The sequence below is a fragment of the Alexandromys fortis genome, unplaced genomic scaffold (genome assembly GCF_014885135.2).
Source record: "Alexandromys fortis isolate MF-2015 unplaced genomic scaffold, M_Fortis_MF-2015_v1.1 scaffold_291, whole genome shotgun sequence".
NCBI classification, from domain to species: domain Eukaryota; kingdom Metazoa; phylum Chordata; class Mammalia; order Rodentia; family Cricetidae; genus Alexandromys; species Alexandromys fortis.
The window spans coordinates 4,301-17,321 of record NW_026068163.1 but is presented as its reverse complement, the minus strand read 5'-3'; the positions used below and the strand labels follow the sequence as shown (position 1 = coordinate 17,321).

General features: G+C 49.2%; 1 protein-coding gene across 1 annotated transcript; it reads right to left on the bottom strand.

Annotated features, from left to right (window-relative positions):
- Positions 1-2,830: 2,830 nt before the first annotated feature.
- Positions 2,831-11,740, bottom strand: Zp3 (zona pellucida glycoprotein 3). Its single transcript, XM_050127917.1, has 8 exons — positions 11,402-11,740; positions 9,176-9,294; positions 6,972-7,075; positions 6,709-6,886; positions 5,758-5,875; positions 3,888-3,979; positions 3,678-3,796; positions 2,831-3,042 (listed from the first exon to the last, which is right to left on the bottom strand). Exons 1-8 carry the CDS (start codon positions 11,714-11,716, stop codon positions 2,831-2,833), a joined length of 1,257 nt encoding a protein of 418 aa, XP_049983874.1. The 5' UTR covers positions 11,717-11,740.
- Between the last annotated feature and the right edge of the window lie 1,281 nt (positions 11,741-13,021).

Genomic DNA, 13,021 nt, shown 5'->3' with positions numbered 1-13,021 from the left:
AATCACACTTCCAGACAACATCTGAGGTCCAAGGACTCCCCATCCTAAGTAGATCAAGAGTCTACCTTGCTCTAAATATACTGTAGACACCTAGTATCATATGGCAACAAATGTTTGTAATCCCAGTATTTGGAAGATGGAGACGGGGTCACTCGGCCAGCCGTTTAAGACTAGCCTTGCATGATACCTCATCTCAAGAAGTCTGGAGACATCAGTCTCATGCATGCTAGGTGTGGTGTTTTGAAAGAAAATGGCCCCCAAGAGAGTGGCACTAGGAGGAGGTGTGGCCTTGTTGGAGGAAGTGTGTCACTGTGAGGGATGGGCTTAGAGGTCTCCTATGCCCAAACTATGCTCAGTGTGGTATACAGTTTACTTCCTGTTGCCTTCCAATCAAGATGTAGAACTCTTTTCCAACACCACGTCTGCCAGCATGCTGCCCTGTCCCACCCCGATAATGGGCTAAACCTTTGAAACTGTAAACCACCCCAGTTAAATATTTTCCTTATAAGAGTCACCATCATGGTGTCTCTTCACAGCAATAGAAACCCTAAGACACCAGGGAAGCATTCTTCTACTAAACTACTGCTCCAGCCCAAGCCAAGCCATTTGAGCTCCTCCCTTCAGTGTGACCCTCCACCAGCTGCTGTATTGGAGCATTCTTCCTCTAGGTCTATGCCTAACAACTGCAGCCAGCAAGCAAACATTCATTTGACCATTAAAGCTGATTGACATTTCAGGTAGCTAGAAAAAAACGAGATGCTGCGGGGCATCTGCTGGAGTCTTTGAAGTGGGAGATAAAAACAAAAGGATCAGGAACTCAAGGTTGTCCTCAGTTATGCAAGATCAAGGCCAGCTGGGCTAAGATGCTCTCTCAAGCAAAAAAAAAAAAAAAAAAGGAAAGGATAGCCTTTTATACAGGACACTAGGAAAGCAGCTCAGTGGTAGAGCACTTGCTTAGCACGTGCAAGGCCCTGGATTCAACCCCCAGTCTCACAAAAGTAAAGACTGGGGGGGGCTGGAGAGATGGCTCAGAGGATAAGAGCACTGGCTGCTCTTCCAGAGGTCCTGAGTTCAATTCCCAGCAACCACATGGTGGCTCACAACCATCTGTAACGAGACCTGGTACCTTCCTTGCCAGCAGTACATTGTATGCTTAATAAATAAATAAATCTTTAAAAAAAAAAAAAAAAGTAAAGACTGGGCAAGGTAGGTAGTCAGTCCACCAGAGTGGAGGAAACAGCTCTTCTCACTGGAGGTGGAAGAGAGGAGTAAAAACTGACTAGGGAAGAGTAAAAACCCAAGAGATGCCAAGACAGCTCTTCCCAATTCCTGAGGCAAAAGGAAATCTCAGCTACCCCTTCTGAGGCCATCAACTACCAAAGGATCTCCTCTCAGAACCCACAACTCTGCATTCCCAAAATGCTACTCCACACACCTTGGTGACCATCCAGAACTACAGTTATTTTGACAACCTAATTGGGGCATATTTTTTCTGCTTTGACCTTACTAGCTACAGGGATTTTAAGGCTTGTTTTCTTTCATGTGTGTGTATCAGAGTGCACAGCACATGTGCACAGGTGTCTATGGAGGCCAGAGGACATCAGATCTGGAACCGAAGGTTCAAGAGGATCCCAGCAACTATACTGTGAGCCACCTGATGTGGGTGCTGGGATCTGAAATCAGGTCCTCTGGATGTGCTCCTAACTATTTCTCTAGCCCCTGTAGATTTGTATATCAGTGTTTTGATTCCACATTTAAGTATGTGCATTCCTGCTACCCATGGGGGTCAGAAGGGCTTATCAGATCCCCTGCAACTGGAGCTATAGATGGTTGAGAAAACTGGGGGTACTGGGAACTGAGCGCCTAGTCTTCTACAAGAGCAACAGCGCTCTTGATTGCTGATTGCTGAGCCATCATTTGGGTTTTATTTTTTTAAAAACAGGGCCTCTTCAGGGACCCCTGGTTGTCTTGGAACTGACTCTGTAGACCAGGCTGGCCTCGAACTCAGATTTGCCTGCCTCTGCCTCCCAGGTGCTGGGATTAAATGGTGTGCACCACCACCACAACCCTGGTTTGTTTGTCTTTAATAGTCACTCATAGCCTAGGAAGAGCTTCAGCTTTCTATAAAACTAAGGATAACCTTGAACTCCTAATCCTCCCGTCTCCACCTCCAAGTGTTGAGATGAGATACCTGAGCCACCCCTCCTGGGTCTTTGGACAGGTAGCTTTCTGTCTGCTGACCTGAAGAACAGAGCAAGCAGTTCCCTTTTCACCCTTACCCCATGGCAATCAAATCCCTGGAGCCAGTGCTAGGAAATTCTATACCCTACAGAAGTCAGTCTGACCACGCAGTGAACAGAAGTCAGTCTGACCGCACAGTGATGGCACACGCCTTTAATCCCAGCATGTGGGAGGCAGAGGCAGGTAGATCTGAGTTTAAGGCCAGTCTGATCTACAGGGCAAGTGCCAGGAGAGACTCCAAAGCTAGAAACTGTCTTTAAAAAGAAAAAGTGACAGTCTGACTGGGCCTACCCAGCTCTTTCAACAGCCCCTGTCTCCATATTGATCTCCGTGGAGTCACATCCTACAGCTACTCCCGGAGAGATATTGCCTAACGCAGGAAGTACTCGTCCACGGATGTCTTAGTCTCCCTCTAAGATGCTTCTCACCGGATGTCCAGCTAAAGATTTCACTATTGGCACATTCACGATAGGGGGCAGTCCAGTCCCCCCCCCCCCCCCCCCCCCCCCCCCCCCCCCCGCCCCAGGCAACCATCCCCAATCTCACACTCCATCAGATACAGGCACTAAACACATTCAGAACTGGTCTTTTATTGTGAAAGGGATACAACATGGGAGGTGCTGTGACACTTCCTGGTGACACCAAGGACTATAGCAGCTAGGGTCAGGAACGCCACTGTGGCTAGGCCTAAGCCAAGAGCCACAGAGGTTTGAGCAGAAGAGGTCCAGCCCTCCACAGCCTGGTTGCTTGCCTTTCCCAGGAAGATCAGGGGCCCTACAGTGACATCAGCTTCATCTGTCACTGTAAAAGAACAGGACATGGGAAAAGGTTTTGGTTTGTTTTTTGCTTGATGCTGGAGAATCATAAAGTCCTCAAAGAATGCTAACCAAGAGCCTTGATGAATCACACATGGGAGCTCCTCACTGGGGGATTCTAGGCAGGTGCTCTACCACTGAGCCACACCCCAGCCCCTCACTGGGGGATTCTATGCCAAGTACTCCTAAGCCTTTCTCCCAGCCTTTCATGTTTGGTTTCTTAAAAGGGTTTCCCCTCTGTAGCCCAGGCTGTCCTTGACTTCTCCTGTCTTAACTTCCCCAGGACTGGGAGGACAGATGTGAGCCATCGCTCTCAGCTCTCAAGTTGAGTAATATTTCCTAAGTTATCATTTTACGCTGCCTCAGGGGACTGAATGAGGTGTCACCTGACCAGCCACATTATTCTGCCTGCTGCCCAATAACGTATTGGGAAAAATCGAAGGGTGGCAGAGCTACTTCAGAAACAACTAAAAGAGGCTCAGCACCCTCCCACCTGAAAGTCGAGATATTATCAAGTCCCAGAAGACATTCCCTAGGTCACCCATCGTGATGGAGAAAGAGGAAGCAGCGACAGCAGGTGCCTTAAGAGGAAGAGGAATAAATAGCTCGTGTCTGACATACCGTGCCTGCGGTTTCTAGGAGCCACTGTGTGGGCCCGGGGCCTCGAGTATCTGGAACTGCTACAGTCGCCCTTGGTGCAGCAGTCACAGACGTCAGCATCGCCCTCTACTGGCAGCCAGCTGAAGGGCGGAACAACAGGCAGAACTCTTGATTAGAACTGAAGCACCAGACAGGAGGGGGTCTGAGGGTCCCCACACCTGGTCTCCTCACCTCTTGGAAGTCCTGTTGAAGGAACAGGCTTTGTTGAGCTTATCTGGGGTCTGGTTGGCTGGGGTGACTTTAAGATGGCAGGTGATGTAGATCTGAAATAGAGTCACGAGCAGGCTGAGTTTTTAGAAGTGCCAATGACTTTGAAAATTTTTGTAGGAAGCCAAGTGTGATGGTGCAGCACTCAGGAGGCAGAGGCAGGCAGATCCGAGTTCGAGGCCAGCCTTTTCTACAGAGCAAGTTCCAGTACAGCCAGGGCTACGCAGAGAAACCCTGTTGGTGGGGGTTGGGTGAGAATACTAGCTGCTTTTTTCAGAGGACCTGAGTTGGATTCCCACCACCCGCATGGCTGGAATCTCTTTTGGCCTCTGCAGGCATTGCATGATGTTTACAGACTTGCACTCAGGCATGCACACATGCAGGGTTTTTTGTTTTCTGAGTTGCAGCGGTCGGATTAATAAATCACCAAAGTAATAGGTATTTGAACGAGTTTAATAACAAAACCAGACTCACGAAACCAAGGGCGGCCGGGTGCCGGGGACGCAGCCCCGCAGCTCCAATTGCAACACTGAGTAAAATAAATTTTAAAGATGGTGAAGGGGAGCTGGCTCACTGGGCAAAGGTGTTTGCCACCAAGACTAATGACCCAAGTTTGATCCCTGGAATCTACATGGTGGAAGGAGACAACCAAATTTCACTAGTTGTCCACACACACCATTGCAAAAAGCTTAATTAAGCCATGTGCATAGCCTATATCTTTTAATCCAGGCAGGTAGATCTGTGCGTTCATGACCAGCCTAGTGTACATAGTGAGCCCCAAGCTTCCAGGATACACAATAAGATCCTGTCTCAGAAACAAAAGGCAAAACAAAAAGTATAACTGATTCTTGTTTGTGGATTGTGTGCTGGGGCGCAAGCCCAGAGCCTATTGTATCTTCAAAAGCACTGCTATGGAGTTCTGTGCACAGCCTAGCTCTTGCCTTTGACAGCTCCGTAGCCCAGGCACAGCGGATCCTGGAAACCAAACTCCAGTCCTCCACAAGAGCTCTTAGCTGCTGAGCTATCCGTCTCCTCAGCCGTGGGGGGGGCGGGTTCTGGGGGAACACAAGGTCTCACACGTTTGCCTCAACTGGTCTAGAACTCCCTCCATAAATCAGCCTGGTCTCAGACTCAGATTCACCTGCCTCTCTCTCCTCTCTCCAGAGTGCTGAGATTAAAGTAGGTGTGTGCCTTTAATGCCTTACACAACTATTTAGGGTTTTGGGTTTTTTTTTTTATTACAGTGTGTTTTGCCTGCATGTATGTCTGCCTGGATGCATGCTTGTTATCTGAAGCATAACTTCAAAAGACTGTTGGCTCGATCCCCTAGAAGTGGAGTTACGGGTGGTTGTGAGCCACCATGTGGGTATACTAGGAATCAAACCAGGTCCTCTGAAAGAGTAGCAATTTTTTAAGAAGACTTAATTTTATTTTATGTATATTGGTGTTTTACCTGCATTGATGTCTGTGTGAGTGTCAGATCCCCTGAAAGTAGAGTTACAGACAGTTGCGGGCTGCCTTGTGGGTGCTGGGAATTGAATCCAGGTCCTCTGAAAGAGTAGCCAGTGCTTTTAAACTTCTGAGCCAGCTCTCCAGCCCTTCAGCCAGTACTCTTTAACCAAACCATCTCTCCAGCTCCTATTTTATCCAGTTCAAGTTTAAACCCACATTCCTTACCTGTGAGGGCCTCTCTGAGCCCACAGCTTCTCTGCTTGTTACTTTCTATTTCTAGCATGGTTAGTCATTGGCTTAAGGAAGGACTTTGGTAACAGGAGAACATGAAGCCAGACTAGAGGCTCACAGGCTTGTGCCTGGTTGTGGAAAATGTCCTTACCATATTCCTAGAGCTGTTGGTAAAATGGAATACATCCACTGTGAACTGGAGAGTCTCCGGCCGGGGTCGAGGGGCTTGAAATGCAGAAAAGCTCTCAGACAGACCATCCACAAGGCAGCTTGGAAGAAGAGGGAAGAATGGAGAGTTAGTCTAGATCATCTTATTACCAAAGTTCCCTGGTAGCCAGGTGTCTTTGTTTGCTTTCTTGTTGCTGTGATAAAAACCGACCCAACATGAACATGGGGAGCGAAGTGTTTGGCTCACAGATGACAAGGGACCTGAAAACCCAAAGGAAGGGTGGACCCAAAAGGAAGTCATGGAAGGCTTGCCCAGCTACACTTCTATAGCCCAGGCCTACCTGCATCATTGCCTGGCTCCTCCCAATTAGGAATTACCAAACTGCCCACAGACTTGCCCACAGGCCCATCTGGAGTTACTTCAGCTGGGACTCCCTCTTCTCAGGTGAATCAAGCCAATAATATCAACCAGAAAAAGTGGCTCACACTTGGAATTCCAACACTCCAAAGACTAAGTTTTTTTTTTTTTTAAAGATTTCAAAGTAGAAGATAACTTAGCTGTGAGGGGAAAATAGCATCAGGAGGGGGGAACAAGAGAAGGTAACGATGGGGCTGGAGAGATGGCTCAGCGGTTAAGAGCACTGGCTGGTCTTCCAGAGTTCCCGAGTTCAATTTCCAGCAACCACATGGAGGTTCACAACCATCTGTAATGAAATCTGATGCCCTCTTCTGATGTGCAGGCACACATGCAGATAGAACACTGCATACACAATAAATAAATATTTAAAACAGAGAGAGAAGGTAATGAGGGTGAATCTGATCAAAATTCACCATATGAGGTCATAGTGCATCCAATTCATATAATATATGCTAGTAAAATACTTAAACCCAAGCAGGAATAAAATGACTCCCTAGCAAGGCAGTCAAGTCTCACCCATGGAAGTCCACAATGGTGTGAGAGGGAGAGCCATTCTGGTCCGGCGAAGGTGTGGCCACACAGTGGTCCACAAACAGCTTCAATGGTGGGTGGCTTCCAGTCTGGACTTCTGCCTGGAGGTGGGCTACCTCCCCCAGGTGGAAGGTGGGGGATGATTTCTCAGTGTTCCAGTTCTCTGAAGGGGCAGAGAAAGGGGCTGGAGACTGCCCAGAGGTATCTACATTCCCCGCCCTCCTGACTCCTCCAGCCCTGAGACTCACCCTCCATCAGACGGAGAGAGAAAGCCAGCTTCTCCTCTGAGGACACAGTGGCGCTGAAGGGAACCCAGGTGGGCCGGATAGCGTGGCTGCTCACGTTGCCCTGCCTGTGAGAAAGACTTCAGCTGCTCCCACGTACCTCCATCCTGGCCCAGTTTGTGGGGTGGGGGGTTGACTCTTATGACCAGAGTTCTCAAATGGATCAACTAGGTAGCCAGGCCAAGGTCCCCAAAGGTTGGGCCTGTTCCTTAACCCCTCTCTGCCTACACCTGAACACAGCCAGACACTCCAACCATGGGGACAGAGACCAAAGCATGGAAAAGACAGGTCTGAGGGTAGAAGCTCCGTTAGCAAGCTGAAATCTGGTCTGTCAACTTAAGCCCTGGTGAAGGAAACAGAAGCTGGAAGTGGCAGGAACCCATTACTCGGGAGGCTAAGGTGAGAACGAAGAGTGTTCCATACTGACTCCTTTTCAAAAACAGGTAGGGTGGGGACGTAGCTGATAAGAGAGCTTGCCTAACACACGTGGCCCTGGGTTCCATCCCGGCACATCATAGACCATGTGTGGTAGTGCATGCAATGGTAACACACACATTTAATCCCAGTAGCCATACTAGTTGCATAGAAACCAGGTGGTGCATGCCTTTAATCCCAGAACTAGAGGACTGTAGAACAGGAGACAGCTCTCAGTCTCATTCTGAGATTCCTGGAGGCAGGATCGCCACTTCAGAGGTAAGAGCCAGTGGCTGGCTGTTTTGCTTTTCTGACCTTAAGGTTGAACCCAATTTCTGTCCGAGTTTTTATTTGGTTGGTTGGTTTATCGAGGCAGGGTTTCCCTGTAGTTTTGAAGCCCGTCCTGGAACTTTATGTAGACCAGGCTGACCTCGAACTCAGAGATCCACCTGCCTCTGTCTCCTGAGTGCTGGGATTAAAGGTGTGTGCCACCACCACCTGGCATCTGAGTTTTTATTATGCTTCAGACAACCACTGGACACAATGACGTGTCCCAGTCTAGAGGCCCCAGGACTTCTGAGCTGGACATGATGACCTATGACTAATCCTAGAGACTTAGGCAAAAGATTAGTGATGAGCCAAGGCCAGGCAGGCTCAGCACTGACAAGAGACTGCCCAAAAAGTCATGCTTCAAAATTTAAGTTAAAAAAAGGTTTGCTGGGCGGTGGTAGCACACACTTTTAATCCCAACACTCAGAAGACAGAAGCAGATGATTTGAGTTAAAGACTAGCCTGGGGCTGGAGAGATGGCAGAGGTTAAGAGCACTGACTGTTCTTCCAGAGGTCCTGAGTTCAATTCCCAGCAACCACATGGTGGCTCACAGCCATCTGTAATGAGATCTGGTGCCCTCTTCTGGCCGCAGGCATACATGCAGACAGAATACTGAAAATACTGTACACATAATAAATAAATAAATCTTAAAAAAAAAAAAGCCCTGGTCTACAGAGTGAGTTCCAGGACAGCTAGGGCTACACAGAGAATGCTTGACTCGGGGTGTGGCAGGGGAGGATGACACACTCATTGTATTTTTTATTTTTTGCTGTGATTTGTTGTTTTGAGACAAGGTTTTACTATGTAGCCCTAGCTCAGGCTGGCCTGGAACTCTATGGAGACCAGGCTGGCTCCAAATCAGAGATCCTCCTGCCTCTACCTCTTGAGTGATGGGATTAAAAAATGCATGTATCCCTCCACGCATGATTTATAAATAAATTCATGACTTTGTGGTGGGTTATATTACATACATGGTTACTGTGGGGCCCACGTAGGTCACTGACCACACAAGTCTGGGAGACACACAAATACAGAGAAAGAGAGAATCAAGCCAGGCATGCTGCCTCCCAGCACTTGTGAGGCCGAGACAGACCACCGAGTTCAAGGCCAACTAGGCCACAGAATTCCAGGTCACAAAACCAAGTCAGGTCTCCTAGCACACACTATAGCCCAGCATTTAGGGGGTAGAGGTGAGGGGATGAGTTTGAGCTTGGGCTTCATGGAATCTTGTCTCAATCTCATCTCTCTCCTCCCAGAAAAAAAGCAATCAGTCTCTTAGTGCACACCTGGCCTCAGACTCTCAGCAGGTACCATTTATAATAATCACAGCGGCAAGCCATTTCCTCATCAGAGCAACAATGGTTGTCCTACACGCAGGCAGCCTCATCCAACCCAGGGAGGGAGCAACCCATCCCACACTGACCTGGGGTAGCGGCATTCAATGGGCACCTCCGCTTGGTTAGTTCTCAGGATGGACAGGCCACCCACAGGGCGGGGATCATGCATCAGGAAGGTTTTGTAGACCAGGGCATCTTCTGTCACCTGAGGCAAAGTTGTAAGGTTTTTTTTGAGACAGTATTTCTATGTAGCCCTGGCTATTGTGGAGCTCGCTCTGTAGACCAGGCTGGCCTCAAACTCTCTAGAGATCCCTGCCTGCCTCTGCCTCCAGAGTGCTGGGGTTAAAGGTGTGTGCTGCCACTGCCCGGCTGCAAAATTGTTAATGTTAACCAGATCCAAACCATACACCCTGGGAATGCTTGCTTGTCCCTTGGCCTATGGGAAGTTAAGGAATCTAGCCTAGGAAGGCACACAGACAAAGCTCAGTTCAACCTGCCCTCTGCTGGCCAGTAAAGAAGTTAAGAGAGCTGGGCTGGAGAGAAGAGCTCAGTCCCTAATTAGGAGAATTTGGGCTCAATTCCCAGCACTCACATGGCATGTCACAACTGTCCATAACCCCAGTTCCAGGGGCTGCAACCCCCCTCCATGATGTACATATAAGCAAAACACCCACACATAAAAATTGTAAAGGTGGTGGCTCAAGCCTTTAATCCCAGCACTTGGGAGGCAGATGAGTTTGAGGCCAGCTGGGCTACAGAGTGAGTTCTGAGACAGCCTCCAAAGCTACAGAGAAACCCTGTCTCAAAAAACAAAGAAAGAAAGTTGAACAGCTGTTCCTAGTTTTGATAGATGAGTCCAAGTTGGCCTCAAACTCTTGATCCTCCTGCCTCAGCCTCTCAAAAGATAGGATTACTTGAATTACAAACCAAGTTTGAGTCCATCAAAGCCTATGTAGGACACCTATGAGCTGGGGGGGGGGGCTAATGTACTAAACATGGGTGACCCCAGAGCAGCTGCACCGCAGGAAAATTCCCCCGGCATGGATGATGACTTTCCTGTTGCTGTGTGGAATTGCCCCTCCACCCGTCACATACCCTTCGGCACGTTCCTAGACCCTCTGCCAGGAGGGCAGAATTAGACACAGCTAGCTGGGGGGTGAGGGCGGGCGTGGCTTTCCAAGGTCTGCCTGCACCTGTCTCCAGGTTCAGCCTCATCCACTGGGTCCTATCGCCCCACCACAGTTAAACTTTTTTAAAGCAGGCTTTCATGTGGCTCAGGCTATCCTTAAGCTTTCTACATAGTTCAGGATGATTGGATTCTTAATTCTTTTGCCTCTGCCTCCCAATTGCTGGATCACAGGCATACAGTTTTTTGTGGTGCTGGGGCTCAAACTCAGTTCCTTATGTTTGCTAGGTGAGCTCTCGACCAGATATAACTGAGCTATGTCTGCAACCAGTTGAAATGCTTAAGGTCTTTCTGCGAGTCAAGGTCGTCATAACATCCTCTGCCCTGTACATCTAATTCCAAGTTGCCAGGCATGATGGGTGCCCCTGTAAACCCAGCCTCCTGGGAAAGCAAAGGCCGGGGTTAGAGCTACAAGACCCTCTCTCAAGAGCCCCAAATTCCGCGGGCAGGGGACAGAGTGGAGGTATTAGCTCTGTAATGGAGTTGCTTGCCTTGAATACGCTGGGTTCAATCCCCAGCACGGGTTGTTGATTTTCTCAGTGATTGAGTCCAGGTCTTTAACTTTTGAGGCATGCTCTATGTTGCTCCGTCTGGCTTTGAACTTGATATCCTCCTGCCCCAGTCTTCCAGCTACTGGGATTACAACTGCATATGCCTAGTTCAGAGTTGTTTCATTTTGTACAGAGTCAATCATGTAGCCAAGGCTGTCCATAGACTCCCAATTCTCCTTCCTGTACTTCCCAGGTGCTGGAATTTTGGGCACGTGTTAACTGGGACCCCAAGTTTTGGCAGGGATTTTTAATGCCTCTAGCAGATGCCTACGCTACCCTCTGCGTTCCTTTCCAACGCCTACCCTGTCACCCTTGCATTCTCTTCGTGGGGAGGGATCACAGATCTGAGGAACCCAGGGGCCAGTAAGTAGGTTGATCCTGAGAACACAGCTGCTTCGATTCCCCCTTCTCCCCATCCGCCAGCTTCCAGCAGCGCCCCACCGCCCCTCCCCCATCCTCCATAGAGACCACTCCCTGTTTAGTGTAAGGACACCACGCCATCCCTCAGAAGCGACATCACCAGACCACCTCCCAGCGTCCATTCCCCTCACCGACCGAGGGACGCCCAGCCTCACCTGCACCCTGCTGCAGCATTCGTGCAACTGGGCCTTGAACCTGACCACATCGGTATCCACGGAAACCAGAGGCTGACAGCTTTCTGAGCCAAGGGTGAGGTGCTCAGGCTCTACGAGCTTTCCGGTGCCAAAAAGGTCTCTATTGACGGTCACCACGAGCTCAGCTTCCAGACACTCCACCTCCACGGATGATGTGGGCGTCACTGGGTTCGCAGTTCCACCGGGCAAGAGCCACCGAGGCAGGGCAGAGCACAGCTCCGTGCCCCCGCACAGCACGAGACAGAGGAAGAGAGGATAGCGGTAGCTCGGCCCCATGGTGCTGCCTGAATTAAGGTTGGGTGCAGAGTAAGCGGCAGACGCTACCCAGGCATCTTATATCCCTGGAGGCCCACCCTCCCACCTGAATTCTCTCCATGGCCCTCAGTCTCGGGTGGAGCCCATCAGCAAGCAACTCAACAAACTTCAAGCAAGCCTCAAACCTCACCTGGACCAAGAATTAGGATCTGGGTGTAGTTTGAAGATACTCCACGTGATTCCTAGTCAAGGCTTTTATTTATTTGGTTGGTTTGGGTTTTGTGTTGTTGCTATTTTATTTTATTTGTGGTGGGATTTGTTTTTGGGTTTTGGGTTTATTGGTTTGTTTGTTTGTTTGTGTTTTCCGAAACAGGATTTCATAGTGTAGCAGCTTCGGCTGTCCTGGAGCTGGCTCCAAAGACCAGAGCTGGCCTTGAACTCAGACCTCTGCCTGCCTCTGCCTCCCAAGTGCTGCTTTTGCCCCCACACCAGGCTCCTATTCCTGTTTTAATTCTTTTTTCTGTGGAACTGGACACAAAGTTTCCTAAAAGCGATGCAAATAAGCAAAGCCAATGCTCTCCCATGGAGCTGGACCCCCAGGCCCCTCTAGGGGAGTCTAGGGGAGTCTAACCTAGGCTTTAACCCCAGGCTTCTTTTCTCTTCTTTGAGACGATCTTAGTAAAGTTGCCGGCACCGGCCTCACCCTGTGACCTGGCAGGCCTGAACTTTACAGTCCTCCAGGCTCAATCTCCCAAGTAGCTGTGGTGAAAGGCCCGAGCCATGAGGCCGGGTTTTGTACGCACATTAAAGTCTGGTCGGCCATCATCTTTCACCTTCTCACTATTCCCACCCCTTGGTGCTAAGGGCTTGAGGTAACCAAGTCTGGGCTGGGGAAGGGGCGTGGAAGGGGGGGCACAACCCTGGAGTGATGCTTTGATCGAAAGATGCAGGGGATTTCTTAGAAACAGCTGGGAGATTCTTGCCAAATGAAGACTATAAAGGCATTAATTAGGCATCAAGAGAAAATGTCTGCAGGGCGATGGTGGCTCACGCCTTTAATCCCAGCACTCAGGAGGCAGAGTCAGGCAGATCTCTGTGAGTTCGAGACCAGCCTGATCTACAGAGCTAGTTCCAGGACAGGCTCCAAAGCCACAGAGAAACCCTATCACGAAAAAAAAAAAAAAAAAAAAAAAAAAAAAAAGAGAGAAAATGTCTGTGTCTGAGACCTAGTCAACACCCCTCCCTAAGGGCAAAAGCCTCAATTGTGATTAACCCCTACAAGTCAAAAGCAGTTTAAGATTATTCATTTGTATATTTTATCTATCA